Source organism: Ascaphus truei, chromosome 1, assembly GCF_040206685.1.
Source record: "Ascaphus truei isolate aAscTru1 chromosome 1, aAscTru1.hap1, whole genome shotgun sequence".
NCBI classification, from domain to species: domain Eukaryota; kingdom Metazoa; phylum Chordata; class Amphibia; order Anura; family Ascaphidae; genus Ascaphus; species Ascaphus truei.
The window spans coordinates 474,321,190-474,339,248 of record NC_134483.1 but is presented as its reverse complement, the minus strand read 5'-3'; the positions used below and the strand labels follow the sequence as shown (position 1 = coordinate 474,339,248).

The 18,059-nt window shown below is 41.9% G+C and overlaps 1 protein-coding gene across 2 annotated transcripts in view; it reads left to right on the top strand.

The window, feature by feature from the left end:
* The first annotated feature begins 922 nt into the window (after window positions 1–922).
* The window catches only part of SLC30A9 (solute carrier family 30 member 9), a 74,686-nt gene continuing 57,549 nt past the window's right edge, over window positions 923–18,059 (top strand). The window contains exons 1-2 of one of the 2 annotated variants that reach the window (XR_012787570.1): window positions 923–1,188; window positions 14,842–15,003. Coding sequence is in view for 1 of the 2 variants with exons in the window: in XM_075567252.1 (XP_075423367.1) it covers window positions 1,089–1,188; window positions 14,842–15,003 (262 nt within the window). In the remaining variant the exon portion in view is untranslated. The remainder of the gene's footprint in view (window positions 1,189–14,841; window positions 15,004–18,059) is intronic. The other variant, XM_075567252.1, reaches the window with a different exon arrangement.

Genomic DNA, 18,059 nt, shown 5'->3' with positions numbered 1-18,059 from the left:
GCCCCTCTTTAAAGCTGCAGTTCAGTCAATATCCTGCATGTGTGTTTTTTTTAATAAATCAGTTATGTAGTAAGAAAAAATACTTTTAGCATTTTCTGTTTTTAAAAAAACAACTTTGAAAGACCAATTTTCTTGTATTCTATTTTAACAGCCATTTGCTAAGGCACTGCCCCTTCATGTCCTGTCACAAGCTCTGGCACACCCCTTTGTCAGCCCTGCCCTCCTTCTAGCAATTGTCTGTGCAGGATTTCTCATGAATATTCATGAGCTTCCACTGCCAGACAAGCAGATTATAAACAAATGCCAGCTTTTAATATGTCACCAAATTTCGACCTATCAATACATGGAAAACGAATTGACCTGCAGCTATACTGTTCTTTAGCTAATTAGAGATTGCACACATGAAACTATTGAAGTAAAAAAAAAAAATGCAAAAAAAAAAAATGAACTGCAGCTTTAAGATACATGTCCCCTGTTGCATATGATACGTCCCATGCCCCTCTGTGTATGATACATGTCCCTTCCCCTGTATATGATACACCCCAAACACTGGTATGGCTGAAGTTCCCTTGGGAGAGGGATGTGAATACACACAGATAGGATGTATCATACACTGTATATTACAATGGGGGTAAGTCACTTATTTTCTCCTTGAGCAACAATCTCTGCACAGTTGTCAGGAATCTCAGCACACACAGCTGCTTTTAATGTAAGACACGTGAAGATTTCTTCGTCTTCATACAGTAAAAAGGAGGTAAAAAAGCCAAAATACGCCCTTATTACGTCTATCCACCACTCCGTGCTATTGAATGATACTACGTTTCAAAAGCTGTGAGACGGTAAACGTATCTGTCAACAACATGCATTGTCAATAAAGTTTTGCAAAAAAAAGGGGTAGTTGAGCTTTGCGTCACAGCACAGTTTACAGAGTAGGTGGATTCCATGAACTGTTTCGCGCTGCCCATTTCCTCCATTTCCTGGGGTGTCGCGCTCTTGTGACGCGGAGGGTGAGCGCGCATCCCACAGGTGTACAGACCGCCCGCGGTGTCAGTGGCAGGAGGCCGCCGGGAGGGAGCGGTGTCAGTAGCATGGCTGGCGTGTCCGCCCAGAGCCGGAGCTGGTCCTCCCTGTCCCGGCTTTACCTGCGCTGCAGGGCCGTGCCGGTGAGCGGCGGCCGGTGCTGTCACGGTGAGTACACGGGGGTGAGAAGGCAGGGGAAAGACACAGGTCAGCAGCACAGCCCTCCAGACTCGTCCTCCGTTCTTTATCACCACCACCATCCTATTTCCCTTTATCACCACCACCACCATCCTATTTCCCTTTATCACCACCACCACCATCCTATTTCCCTTTATCACCACCACCACCATCCTATTTACCTTTATCACCACCACCACCATCCTATTTACCTTTATCACCACCACCACCACCACCACCATCCTATTTCCCTTTATCACCACCACCACCACCACCATCCTATTTCCCTTTATCACCACCACCACCACCACCATCCTATTTCCCTTTATCACCACCACCACCACCACCCTATTTCCCTTTATCACCACCACCACCACCACCACCATCCTATTTCCCTTTATCACCACCACCACCACCATCCTATTTCCCTTTATCACCACCACCACCACCATCCTATTTCCCTTTATCACCACCACCACCACCATCCTATTTCCCTTTATCACCACCACCACCCTATTTCCCTTTATCACCACCACCACCATCCTATTTCCCTTTATCACCACCACCACCACCACCATCCTATTTCCCTTTATCACCACCACCACCACCATCCTATTTTCCTTTATCACCACCACCACCACCATCCTATTTCCCTTTATCACCACCACCACCACCATCCTATTTCCCTTTATCACCACCACCACCACCATCCTATTTCCCTTTATCACCACCACCACCACCATCCTATTTCCCTTTATCACCACCACCACCACCATCCTATTTCCCTTTATCACCACCACCACCACCATCCTATTTCCCTTTATCACCACCACCACCACCATCCTATTTCCCTTTATCACCACCACCACCACCATCCTATTTCCCTTTATCACCACCACCACCATCCTATTTCCCTTTATCACCACCACCACCATCCTATTTCCCTTTATCACCACCACCACCTTCCTATTTCCCTTTATCACCACCACCACCATCCTATTTCCCTTTATCACCACCACCACCATCCTATTTCCCTTTATCACCACCACCACCATCCTATGTCCCTTTATCACCACCACCACCACCCTATTTCCCTTTATCACCACCACCACCACCATCCTATTTCCCTTTATCACCACCACCACCACCATCCTATTTCCCTTTATCACCACCACCACCACCACCATCCTATTTACCTTTATCACCACCACCACCACCATCCTATTTCCCTTTATCACCACCACCACCATCCTATTTACCTTTATCACCACCACCACCACCATCCTATTTCCCTTTATCACCACCACCACCATCCTATTTCCCTTTATCACCACCACCACCATCCTATTTCCCTTTATCACCACCACCACCATCCTATTTCCCTTTATCACCACCATCCTATTTCCCTTTATCACCACCACCACCACCATCCTATTTACCTTTATCACCATCACCACCACCACCACCATCCTATTTCCCTTTATCACCACCACCACCATCCTATTTCCCTTTATCACCACCACCATCCTATTTCCCTTTATCACCACCACCATCCTATTTCCCTTTATCACCACCACCATCCTATTTCCCTTTATCACCACCACCACCACCACCATCCTATTTCCCTTTATCACCTCCACCACCACCATCCTATTTCCCTTTATCACCACCACCACCATCCTATTTACCTTTATCACCACCACCACCACCATCCTATTTACCTTTATCACCACCACCACCACCATCCTATTTACCTTTATCACCACCATCCTATTTACCTTTATCACCACCATCCTATTTACCTTTATCACCACCATCCTATTTACCTTTATCACCACCACCACCACCCTATTTACCTTTATCACCACCACCACCACCCTATTTACCTTTATCACCACCACCACCACCCTATTTACCTTTATCACCACCACCACCACCACCCTATTTACCTTTATCACCACCACCACCACCCTATTTACCTTTATCACCACCACCACCATCCTATTTACCTTCATCACCACCACCCTCCTATTTACCTTCATCACCACCACCCTCCTATTTACCTTTATCACCACCAACCTCCTATTTACCTTTATCACCACCACCCTCCTATTTCCCTTTATCACCACCACCACCATCCTATTTCCCTTTATCACCACCACCACCATCCTATTTACCTTTATCACCACCACCACCATCCTATTTCCCTTTATCACCACCACCACCCTATTTCCCTTTATCACCACCACCACCACCACCATCCTATTTCCCTTTATCACCACCACCACCACCACCATCCTATTTCCCTTTATCACCACCACCACCACCACCATCCTATTTCCCTTTATCACCACCACCACCACCCTATTTCCCTTTATCACCACCACCACCACCACCATCCTATTTCCCTTTATCACCACCACCATCCTATTTCCCTTTATCACCACCACCACCACCATCCTATTTCCCTTTATCACCACCACCACCACCATCCTATTTCCCTTTATCACCACCACCACCACCATCCTATTTCCCTTTATCACCACCACCACCACCATCCTATTTCCCTTTATCACCACCACCACCACCATCCTATTTCCCTTTATCACCACCACCACCACCATCCTATTTCCCTTTATCACCACCACCACCACCATCCTATTTCCCTTTATCACCACCACCACCACCATCCTATTTCCCTTTATCACCACCACCACCACCATCCTATTTCCCTTTATCACCACCACCACCACCATCCTATTTCCCTTTATCACCACCACCACCATCCTATTTCCCTTTATCACCACCACCACCATCCTATTTCCCTTTATCACCACCACCACCATCCTATTTCCCTTTATCACCACCACCACCACCATCCTATTTCCCTTTATCACCACCACCACCATCCTATTTCCCTTTATCACCACCACCACCATCCTATTTCCCTTTATCACCACCACCACCATCCTATGTCCCTTTATCACCACCACCACCACCACCATCCTATTTCCCTTTATCACCACCACCACCACCATCCTATTTCCCTTTATCACCACCACCACCATCCTATTTCCCTTTATCACCACCACCACCATCCTATTTACCTTTATCACCACCACCACCACCATCCTATTTCCCTTTATCACCACCACCACCACCACCACCATCCTATTTACCTTTATCACCACCACCACCACCATCCTATTTCCCTTTATCACCACCACCATCCTATTTCCCTTTATCACCACCACCACCATCCTATTTCCCTTTATCACCACCATCCTATTTCCCTTTATCACCACCACCACCACCATCCTATTTACCTTTATCACCATCACCACCACCACCACCACCACCATCCTATTTCCCTTTATCACCACCACCACCATCCTATTTCCCTTTATCACCACCACCACCATCCTATTTCCCTTTATCACCACCACCATCCTATTTCCCTTTATCACCACCACCACCACCATCCTATTTCCCTTTATCACCACCACCACCACCATCCTATTTCCCTTTATCACCACCACCACCACCATCCTATTTCCCTTTATCACCACCACCACCATCCTATTTACCTTTATCACCACCACCACCACCACCATCCTATTTACCTTTATCACCACCACCACCACCATCCTATTTACCTTTATCACCACCATCCTATTTACCTTTATCACCACCATCCTATTTACCTTTATCACCACCACCACCACCCTATTTACCTTTATCACCACCACCACCACCCTATTTACCTTTATCACCACCACCACCACCCTATTTACCTTTATCACCACCACCACCACCCTATTTACCTTTATCACCACCACCACCATCCTATTTACCTTTATCACCACCACCACCATCCTATTTACCTTCATCACCACCACCCTCCTATTTACCTTCATCACCACCACCCTCCTATTTACCTTTATCACCACCACCCTCCTATTTACCTTTATCACCACCACCCTCCTATTTACCTTTATCACCACCACCACCCTCCTATTTACCTTTATCACCACCACCATCCTCCTATTTACCTTTATCACCACCACCATCCTCCTATTTACCTTTATCACCACCACCATCCTCCTATTTACCTTTATCACCACCACCATCCTCCTATTTACCTTTATCACCACCACCATCCTCCTATTTACCTTTATCACCACCACCATCCTCCTATTTACCTTTATCACCACCACCATCCTCCTATTTACCTTTATCACCACCACCATCCTCCTATTTACCTTTATCACCACCACCATCCTCCTATTTACCTTTATCACCACCACCATCCTATTTACCTTTATCACCACCACCACCATCCTATTTACCTTTATCACCACCACCACCATCCTATTTACCTTTATCACCACCACCACCATCCTATTTACCTTTATCACCACCACCACCATCCTATTTACCTTTATCACCACCACCACCATCCTATTTACCTTTATCACCACCACCACCATCCTATTTACCTTTATCACCACCACCACCGTCCTATTTACCTTTATCACCACAACCCTATTTACCTTTATCACCACCACCCTATTTACCTTTATCACCACCATCCTATTTACCTTTATCACCACCACCACCACCGTCCTATTTACCTTTATCACCACCACCATCCTCCTATTTACCTTTATCACCACCACCATCCTCCTATTTACCTTTATCACCACCACCATCCTCCTATTTACCTTTATCACCACCACCATCCTATTTACCTTTATCACCACCACCATCCTCCTATTTACCTTTATCACCACCACCACCACCATCCTATTTACCTTTATCACCACCACCACCACCATCCTATTTACCTTTATCACCACCACCACCACCATCCTATTTACCTTTATCACCACCACCACCATCCTATTTACCTTTATCACCACCACCACCATCCTATTTACCTTTATCACCACCACCACCATCCTATTTACCTTTTTCACCACCACCACCACCACCACCATCCTATTTACCTTTATCACCACCACCACCATCCTATTTACCTTTATCACCACCACCACCACCACCGTCCTATTTACCTTTATCACCACCACCATCCTCCTATTTACCTTTATCACCACCACCATCCTATTTACCTTTATCACCACCACCATCCTCCTATTTACCTTTATCACCACCACCATCCTCCTATTTACCTTTATCACCACCACCATCCTCCTATTTACCTTTATCACCACCACCATCCTATGTTGTCGGCTGAAAACACCCAATCAGCGCGAAGCAGCGTTATGACGTTGACGTCGGCGCTTCGCGTGCTATTGGCCCTGCGTCGTCACTGCCCCACCTTCCGATCGCGCACGTTGGCTCGCCTGCCAGTCCATGGGATCGCTCCTGACCGAGCAGCAGAACCTCAGCGTCAGCGCGGAGGAGCGCAGCTTTCCCCTCTATGGACTCGGCCTAATATAAATTATCTTTAACTGTGCATGCAATGTCTTGTATATAATGTATACCCTGTTCACTTATGTAACTATGTATTGTAACCATGTTTTATTTGTCATCTTAACTCTATGCCCAGGACATACTTGAAAACGAGAGGTAACTCTCAATGTATTACTTCCTGGTAAAACATTTTATAAATAAAATGTGATCGCAGCGTTACTGATGACTGAACGGAAGAAGAGTCAGATTTAGTTCTTCAGACTGCCAGTTAGTGAGCAGAGCGCGATCTCCCCTAGAAAACTAGCAAATGGCATAAGACGTAGTACAGTAGCTACTTCGGTGTGGAGCACACAAAGTATTAACCCCTTTACTGCCAGAGGTGCCTGCAACGCGTTGCTTTTCTTTGCCATGTGTTGCAGGCCCCTCTGGCAGTGAAGGGGTTAGTGTCTGTATCCGGTGATTAAATAAATGTTTTTGGTCTGTGCAGTTCTGATTTCTGTGGTTCTTGTTGCTCTGCCGCATTATCTGTGGATCATGCCAGCAGCACAGTTAGTTTACACCAAACAACCAAAGGACAAACTGTTGATGTAACAATTTGCTTGTATGTGCAAGAGTTTACGAGAAGTTTTATCCCAAAAGAAGGTGAAGATCACACAAAGTCCCCAAAGCTTTTGGTTACCATCGCAATGGTTTAAGCCTTATGTAAAAGTATAAAAAAATGTGCATGGACTTCACTCAGAAATCAAAGAAAAACGTGGAAAATGTTAACAAAGAGCAAACCTTGGTCTGTCCTCACTACTCATAAATCTACACGAAAATGAAACCATGGAATGGAGCATACACGACTGATGGCAAAAGTGATGCTAGAAAAGTATTTTACTGATGCATAGTAATGGACAAGTGCAGAACAATAACATTTCAGGGCAGCAGCCCTTTTGTCAGACCACCCCTTATTTTGTTTTTTCTTATTTAAAAGTACTAGTGGTGGCAATGTTTAACATATCAAACATGGCATAACCATGAGTTCACTTTGTTCTTGGGAGGGATTGCCCCATTAATGAAGTTGGCAATGTGTTAATTTGCAGACATTGCCCAGATTTGGGCTGTAATCCGACTCCTGACTGTTTATACATCTGATGGCAACCCAGCAGTGTGTCAGGCTGACATTTTTGCATGATTGATCCCTGCCTGCCTTTTCACCTTAATCCAGCTCATCTCCCTGGATGCACATAGCCATATATATGCTAGCAGTATGTGCAGTGCTTTGTAATGTACTTGCAGTCTCCTTTTTTATTTTATTTATTTATTTTTTAATCTGGCAAGCAGCAGCATTTTACAATGTTTTTCCAACTTCTAATGTTTCGGATTAGAAGCAAAAGGTGACACTGTGCTCATTTGCATGCTATTTCCCAGAATCCATTGCTGTGGTGGAAGCACTGTATACCAGGAGATAATGGTGAAAAGCAGGGTTAGAGACCTGTATGAGACTTGTGAATGTGCTCACAAGTGGTATTTTTATTTACTGTACAATGTTTCCATAGTAATTAATCTCCTTTTGTAAATAAGGCCGTTTGAGGCACCTCGTGTCTACAGGCAAATTGCCATTTACTCGTTTTAATTTTTTGTGTGTGTCCTGTTCAAAGTAATTATGATGGCGTCCTAAAAGTGGAGGTTAATACATGTCCAATAAGAAGGGGTTTCCCAGCGCCGGGTAAGGAAATAAAACATAAAAGTAAGGCATACCTCTAATCTATTATTTTTTTTTTTTTTTTTTAAGGAAGCCAGTTACCTTGATAAATGGGTCACATTTTTTTTAGGTTTTGCATTTTTCGTGGGACTACCTATTCGGGGGCAGGGAGCCAGCACCGTGGAGCAATTTGTTACCGGCTCCTCTGTTACTGTAAAGGAAAAGCTCTCTTATTTCCCATCCTTCATCAGAATGAACATATTGGAAGATATCGGAGTTGTTGTGGAACGCTTCTTTTTTTCTGTGGTACACCAGAGTGGTCTGGAAGCAGATTGTCGACCTTGTCTCGGTCACCTCACTGTGTCCACCCTGTCACCCAACTTTCTCATTCCAACACAGTAAAACCAGGGTATAATAACATTGTCATTTATTTCTTTTAACCTGTTTCTGCCAGGCCACAATCCGACATGTTGCTATGTTATTAAACATTTCCAAAGCAATTTGCTAAAATATCTAAAAAAAATACATCCACTTATCTAAATCCATTCCTTTGTTTTCCCCTCAATCCGGTCTGTCCAATTTGGTGTCTTTGCAATTTGCTTTAGTACTCATACTCTACTCATACTCATTTAGTACATCATACTCTAATTACTGAACACACAGATTTGTGTTCATGTCTGGCATTGAGATCCTTATAGGAGGTGGATGTTTGGGAGAGGTATGCTCCTTTTGGCAAAAAAGGGGTAACTTTTTTTGGTGTGACTTTCAAACAAACAGGAGTCCTGCTAGTGTCACAGTTTCATACCCTGCTTATTCACAGCTCGAAGTGCAGCATTTGGCAGAGAACATTGAGCTAAGCGCTGCATCACAATGTTACACTGCAACAAACTTAGTTTATCTACAGGCTTGACTTTTCCCTAAATACCTTTTCTTTTTCTACTCCAAAGACATGCAAATTGTAAAATCCCCATTGGTGGAAAAATGTATATTTTCACCGACTTCTTAAATGGTCTGCCCTTGAATTGTGTAAAGCTGGTTAAATAGCTCTTCCTATTATTGTAAGTTCTTAAAAAAAAGAAATACAAATAATTTAATTGCTGTGGACTTATTTCCCCAGTAGCTTATGAGCAGTCATGTGAGAAATATTTAATGTAGCGTATTGATGTCTCGCTCTGAGTTTTGGACGTACATTTGAATAATTAGATCACATGGCTTGGTGCTCTCACATTATTGCATTCATAAGACTGTGTTTAAGTTTTACATTCACATCCCTATGCCATTTGATTGTTCTGGTTGTATAATTATTTTTGTGTAGACTGTTGGCGTATAATATTTATGAAGCCTTGCAAGAAAAAGTACTACCATAATACCCTCTCCCCTCCCCCCCATCCCCAAATAAAATTTAAACCTCCTGTTTTTGACATATCCCTTTTACTGCTAAATGGGCTGCAACTCGTACAGCAAAGTGTTACAGATCCTTCTGGCTGTGAAATGTTTAATAAGAAAGCAAGTTGGCTGAGTCTTAGTAAAACTCGTTAATTATTTGATTCTTGTGCGTTCTTGTCTTTAGTTCTTATACAAATAATCTCAATGTTTACTTAAAGAGTAATGTAAAGGGGGGTTAAGGCTGCACACCACAATATAAATAAATACATACAGTTTACCGGTGCTGCTGGTTCAAGGAAGTTTCCTGCCAGGAAATTCCAAAGTACACAGAGGAAAAAAGATAGATCCAGCGCTCCACGGATTTCAAGATAATGAATTTATTGTGCCACACGACGTTTCGACCAACAGGTCTTTTTCAAGTGCCTTGTCACTTGAAAAAGACCTGTTGGTCGAAACGTCGTGTGGCACAATAAATTCATTATCTTGAAATCCGTGGAGCGCTGGATCTCTCTTTTTTCCTACTTGAAGAATAAGGGAGTTGAGTTATGGTAGAAATAGGCAAATTAGTAAATAAAAATGTTTTAACAAAATTCTATTTGTCGGTCGATTGGACATTTAAAAACTCTCTATCGTTTTCAATTCGTTTTCGGATGTTATAACCTTCAACTACAGACCCTGAAATATGGGGAAGGGGAGCTATTTTTGTAGTCCCAAGTGATCTAAATCTTTATCCCTTCAAACCCACTTTGAAATAAGTTGTGGAGAGACACCTGGGAGATATGCAACATATCAGTCACCAGCACATCGGAGGTAGGTAAAAGGCAGTTTATCACAATAAAAAATACATAATAGCTGCTTACATATGAAGTAAAAACAATGGGTATCAGCTGCCGTCATAGAAGAAAGTCCGATTCGTTATGCAAAAGGCACGTTGGGGAAAAGTGCGTGCTGAAGTCCCGCGTCGTATTCGGGTCTGCTGTAAAATCTCTTGGAGGCGTTGGTAATCCCGCAAGTGGATGTTGAACCACATGACTGTCACACATTTTGTACTTCCTCAGGGGGTCACAGTGTTACGTCCCAACGTCTTATCTATCTCGCTACATATCTACATAGCCAACTTTATCAGCAAACTCTAATTACAATTCATCAAATGGGAACAAGTGTTAACTGGAAACTTAATTAAAGCAATAAATATGCAAGAATATAGACTAACATACATTGGATTTAGAAGTGACATATAAATTAGTGAATATATTTGATATTTAAATATAGAATGCTTTCCTTTTTTTAAATAAACAAAAAAAAAGTCTTAATTGGCAAAGCCACAGTCTGATTAATGAAATACTATTCTAATATACAAAAATGTGTTTACATGAATGGAATGATAATATATTGATATCTAATGTTTACTTATTAAATCCATATTAAATACTGTAAAATGTGTGCGTATATAAACCTCAGATTATATTTAAAAAAAATAAACATCTAGAACGAACTATATTCCTTTATGGTTAACAATATAATGAAACATTCAATATCGATTAACTTAACATACAATTTAATCAATAACAATGTTAAAAGAGCATTGTAAGAAAAGGTGCGTTACATTTTCCAACTGTAAATTTATGGTTGAAGTTTACATTCAAAGCCTTCATGAAGTCTAATAACGAATCTTCATTGCCCTTCCAAATCACAATATCATCGATGTATCTCCTCCACAGCACTACCACTAGAGGAGGTACATCAAGGCTACACACAATAGGGCTCTCCCACCAACCCATTTATATGGCAAAAGAAGTGGCAAATCGTGTGTTCTTTGCTGATCCACAGATCTTTAAATAAGAATATAAAAAAAATTAATTCTGTTGAAGAATGAAAATAAATACTGTTCAAAATAAATTTGGATTTTAAGGGAAAGGAACCATCCTCAATTAAAAAAAAATGATTGGCCTGTAAACTTTTGGAGTGTGGAATACTAGTGCAGTGGTTTTCAACCTTTTTTTTTTTTGTTTGGGAACCCCAGAATTAGATTGTGAAATTCTGGGGAACCCCCACCCTCGCCCCTCCCGCTCATACTCACACTCCCCCTTACGCTCCCTCTCCCTCACACTTTCTCCCTTACACTCACTGTCTCCCTCTCTCCCCCTCGCTTCTATACACACACACTCCCCCTCTCACACACACAATTTCCACTGGACCTGGGAGAGTTGTCCCAGCTCTCCCCCCCTGGTGGCCGCGGAACGCCTGAGGGGAGATTGCGGAACCCCGGTTGAAAATCACTGTTGGTGTGTAAAGATTGTACATAAAGTTACCAGTCCAGATTCCAAACTCTCACTGAACATTATCCAATATACTGTATGAAGTGTCCTTATTGTAAGAAGGTAACTTATGGACAAAATGCGGTAATTGAATTAATAGTGGAAATAATAGGGCGATCAGGGGGATTAATTAAAGACGTGACTTTTTGGCAAATTATATAAAATCGGGGCAATATGAGAAGCAACAAATAAAAAAAATCAAATTCGGAATACTAAAATGCCATCTGACATGGTGTGATGTAAAATACTTTGGACCCTTGCAGACGCACTTACCAGAACACTTTCCTACTTTCTGTGCGTTCTTCCTATTTACAACTTAGATTGTAAACTCTTTGGGTCAGGTACTCCTCTTCCTATTGTTACTTTTATGTCTGATGCGCTTATTCCCATTTTGTGTTATGTCACTTGTATTACTGATGTGAAGCACTATGTACATAAATAGTACTATATAAATAAAGACATACTAACCGTTTTTAATACTGAATTCCTCAGTAGGATCGCTAACTAAACAAAAGAATGATCGTGTCTGCTAACCATCTATATGCTTCTTTACAGTAATTGTCTCTATTTGGGAGTACCAACCCTCTTCCCCTTATCCAACTCACGGATTATGATGATAATGTCTAATTTAAGGTCTTTCAATGATAGTTGTTCCTTTAGAATTCAGATAACGACGTCTAGAAGGAGAATTTCTGGAATAATGAGTGGCCAAATCACACTCTACAAGTGTGGAAAAAATTACCCTTTGGTATTGAAAGAAAATGATTTGGGTTTAAATCCTTAATGTAAGATTCCCACAGGTTGTTGTTATTTTTTCTCTCCTGGGGTCACTGTATTGCCAACGCCAGGAGATTCTTACAGCAGGTCCAAATACACAGCAGGTCTTGAGCGTACTTTTCCCCAACATGTCTTTTGCATTACAAATCGGATGGGGTTTTATTTGATATGTAACTGGTTACTGCAGTGTTTTTCAACAGGGGTTCCTAGGAACCCTTGGGTTCCACGGGCATCCCTGAAGGGTTCCCTGCAAATTTCCAGGTCATTTGAACTACAGAAGAATTTACAATGCATCTGATCCCTATTAGAGAGGGTTGGGGTTCCTTACAATGCATCTAATCTCAGAGGTGCTATTAGAGAGGGTTGGGGTTCCTTACAATGCATCTAATCTCAGACTCGCTATTAGAGAGGGTTGGGGTTATCTAGAAAATCACAATATAATAGGGTTCCTTAACCCAAAAACCTTAGAAAACCACTTGTTTGCTATGGTTGTTTTTTTGTTTGTTTTTTGACACTACAGTGCTAATCTGCATTTTACTTTTCGTTGTGCTTGTCCCCCCCCCCCTTTTTTTTTTAATTCAAATTTCCTCTCGAGGATCTTTTACATGGAGGAGGAGCACCTTGCTACACGTGATCTGCAAGGAGGTGGACTCTTCAAAGAAGTCATTATTAGAGAGCCCTGTACATGGTTGATTCTGAGTGTGCGCACAGGCTCACACACTAAATTTTAGCAAGCTCAAGACCCAGGCACACAATAGTCTAGGTTTACATGTTGTGCCAATTGTAGTGCTACTGGAAAAGTGACCTCAAATATACAGCTGTACACAAAGAAGCCCCAATGCACATGCGGGTTGACAAATTAATTAACTAATACATTCATTAATGTGACATCCACATTATAATGTATATATGAGCCTTAGCGATATATAATGTCTGGGACCCCGCTAAATGAGTCCCATGTGTAATTTGTACGCATTGGGCTAATTTCTGTTAAGAACAGACAGACCATGCGCTTGCAGCCTCCATGGAGGTAAAGCTGTCTGTCATTGCACTGCTCTCTGAGATCGTGCTGGCATTGCCTTGAGTAGCTCTCTGCAGAACGTTGTGGGGCGTGATGACTTGGGCGGGGAGGTGCAAGCGTGCAGCACCCTGCCGTGGCCCTTCTAGCGTATGTATGTGTATATATACATACTGTATATACATGCCCCGCACTCTTAATAGTAGTGCCCCCTGAGGCATTGATCCGTGCTCGGTAAAGGTAGTTTTCAGAGTAAACGACAAGCCCAGACGAGATCTAAGTAGCACCACTGGGGACACAAAGTGAATACAAAAGTAATATATTCAGCCTTACAATACCAGGTCAATACAATCCATACTGCTCGCGGAATAAAAATACTCCATAGAAGAAAAATCCTAGAGCTATTTGAACTATAGAAGAATTCATATTATAAATTCATATTTGGTCATTTGAGGTATTTTTAGGCATAACGGTTTTACGTTGAGGTTTTTTTTCACCTGTTTCATGGTTTACTATTGCACGTTCATCAGTATGTCGCTCATCGAAGAAATACTAATCACTTTCTTTTCTGATTCAGTGTACTGCCCTGAAGAGCCCACAATCTAATTGTGTAGTATACGACAGGAGTGGCCAACTCCAGTCCTCAAGGGCCACAAACAGGTCAGGTTTTCAGGATATTCCTGCTTCATCACAGATGACTCAGTTAATGACACAGCCACTGATTGAGCCACCTGTGCTGAAGCAGGGATACCCTAAAAACCTGACCTGTTGGTGACCCTTGAGGATTGGAGTTGGCCACCCCATGTACAGGTCAATATACCAAGCTGCATTATTTTCTTCCTCGGAGAGGTGTTAAGTATGTGCTTATTGACTGCAGAACTTATTTTTGTACTATAAACTCTGTGTAAGACAGTGGGGCTCATTTACTCTTGGGGTGTATCACTAATGTGTTGCAGTTGAGATGAAACGTTGGGGATAATGGGTATATCATGTTGTAATTGCGTTCTTGCTTCCTTCTGCAGGTTGGCAAAACTCTTCGAGAAGCAGAGGTCTTTCATCCTTGCTGCCATCAAGCCGCCTGCCGGTTCAAGCGCAAATAAGACTTTATTCTTCTAATAATGAGAAGGGAAGCTCTGGATCACAAGAGCCCAGTGCCCCAAACCCTCAAGATAAATCTTCAGCAGGTATTCTGTATAGCACACTCTTTGATCTGCTTGTATTACAATTTATTTATCAAATATTTTACCAGGAAGTAATACATTGAGAGTTGCCTCTCGTTTTCAGGTATGTCCTGGGCACAGAGTTATGATGACAAATACAGGGTTACAAATACATAGTTACATTAAGTGAGCAGGGTTATACATTATATACAAGACATTGCATTACAATGGTTCCCAAATCTGCTTAATTCACTCCAGTGTTGTCATACAGCGGTTAAGCTGCAGGCGGAGAGTCTGGTTAGTAACATGCAAATAGAGAGCATGTTAACTTTTTAGCTTCCTATCCAATAAGTACATGAATTCTTCTATCATTGCTGTGCTTTGAACCAGTGGATGGTTGCATGCTAGGTGCCATATATATATATATATATATATATATATATATATATATATATATATATATATATATATATATATATATATATATATATATATATATATATATATATATATATATATATATATATATATATATATATATATATATATATGCAAATATAGCTGTATGCTCATCTGCATGTCTTAGGCAGGTCTGCAACCCCGCCTTTCCCCTTTATCACCCAGCATACAGCACTTCCACTGCAGCAAGGGATTCTGGGAAATGACATGCAAATGAGCACACAGTGTCACTTTTTGCCTCAATAACCATTTTTAACATGGTTCCCTATAGGCTTATGCTTGCTGCATGGTCACAGCTTTGAGCACAGCCAGGGTTAAGGTGCATACCCAGAAAACCACCCACAGACAGCTGTTTCGACCTTGATGGGTCTCATCAGTGTGGGGTTGATTTTACTGGGAATGCAAGAGAGGCTTATGGGATAGGCCAAACCATAATACTGAGTTAAGTTATGGTGAGTAAAAAAAGTGACAAAAACCCTCCACAGGAAAGCAAATATGCAAATATAGCTGTATGCTCATCTGCATGTCTTAGGCAGGTCTGCAACCCCGCCTTTCCCCTTTATCACCCAGCATACAGCACTTCCACTGCAGCAAGGGATTCTGGGATATATATATATATATATATATATATATATATATATATATATATAGTTTTACAAAGGGAGAGTCAGAGTGAAACCGATACAACGGGTACAGGAGATATTGGTATAACCTCAAAATTCACATTTAAGGTATAAATTCAATATATGAATTAAGTATTTCCAGATCTATTGGTTGTTTTCATATTATTCCCTTCGTGACTTATTATTAATCTACTAAACTGTTGTCTCTGGTGTGATTACAAAGTGGATAGAGAAGATAAGATGGAAGAAAGAAAGAGTGGAATAACGGGGATGGGGTGAGGGGGGGAGGAGGAATGGGGAAATGTGTGTTGGGAGGGGAACTGAGTAGGGTGAGTGGGCCTGGGGCTTTGCCTCCTTTAATCTTCCTAATTTTGGCCAAGGCTCCCATATTCTATAGAACCGCTCATTAGTTTGGTTTAGGTGGGCAGTCAACTTTTCCATGTACTTGACTTCGTTTATCTTTTTGTACACTGTTTCTTTGGATGGGGGTCGCAGAGAGAGGGAGAGTTGTTTGTTTGTTTGCTTGCAGGAAACCGGAGTAGTTCTAACTGGTTGCTGAGTAACGGTGCAGCTACTGTCCTGCAAGAATGAACCAATGTTTCTCTATGGTCTCAGCCTTGGCACAACAAGGGGAAAGTGTGTGAGTGTGATACATTTGCCCTAATTGATTTGTTTGAGACTATTGGAGTATGCATATAAACGTGAAGCATATGTGAATCTAACCTAACTGAGTGAGAGTTAAATTTATGTGAATTTAAATCTCATGGAATAAATATCAAAAATACATTTCTATAAATGTCAACCATCAAATGTGACAAACCTGAGAGAGAAATAAGATGAAAGGATATTATAAAGTGATTAAATTCAAATCGGTCCAACCAATGTTAGGACGAGGCTGAAGACTTGGACAGCTTCTTAGTGGACTTACCAGGTCTAGATAAAGCTAAAAAAACAAGCAAAAGAAGCGCACGTATAAAGATACACGCACACGCACACACACAGTATACACATGCTCAGGGCACGATATGCACTCACAAGATGAAAAAGATAATGAAGCTTTTGGAGATAATTCTCAGGGGGCTACCAGCCAGCACCGTGGGGAACTTGAAGTTGTTGAGGTCCTACACAGAGCCCGTATATGCTGTAGAAAGGACACATGCTGTATAGCAGTGGAGAGCAAACTGGGGGTGTGACATTTTCTCGGGGGGGGCCGCGGTGCTTACAGAGGCCCCACACTCTTCCCCACAACAGTTAAATTAAATGCCGGTGGAGTGTGCAAGGCCTCTAAGTCCCTTGCCATGACAACGTGACGTCACATGACGTCAGAAAACACAGGAGAAAAGGTAATCTGGCACCAAGTAAACTCAAGGCATCTATTCTGAATACTAATAGAGATTTCAATTGGATATCTGCCAAACCTATAGTCAACCATAGATGTGGCAAAACAATTTCTAAAATGTGCCACCAACTTAACTTCAAGTCCAAGCACAATGGAAATATGTGTCCCATGAAGAGGTTCATAAATTGTAACACCACCTATACACTGTATATATGCTCATTTGTCCATGTGGTCTACATTATATAGGTCGAACTATAAGACCTCTAAAAGTTAGATACATGGAACATCGAAGAAACATTCTAAATGGTCCACTTACCCATGGAGTCTCTAAACATTTTTTAAATACACATAATAAGGATCCTACAAATGTGACCATCATTGGAGACCTTGTAGGTGCTGAGAGATTTGCCAGCCTGTGTAAACAAGAAGCTAGATGGATCTTTGATATGAGCACTTTATATCCAGATGACCTCAATTAACCCCTTGATGTCAGTACTTTTTTGTGATTGTAGATCTTTATTGAATTTTGTGCTCTAGAAATGTTTTTGACTTTACTCTGTCGGCCATCTTTTGTATCTGGGTTAATCGCTAGCATTAATTTGATCCAGGGCGCCAGGCAGTCCACCAGCACCTTGCCCCTCAGTGCAGATGCAGGCATA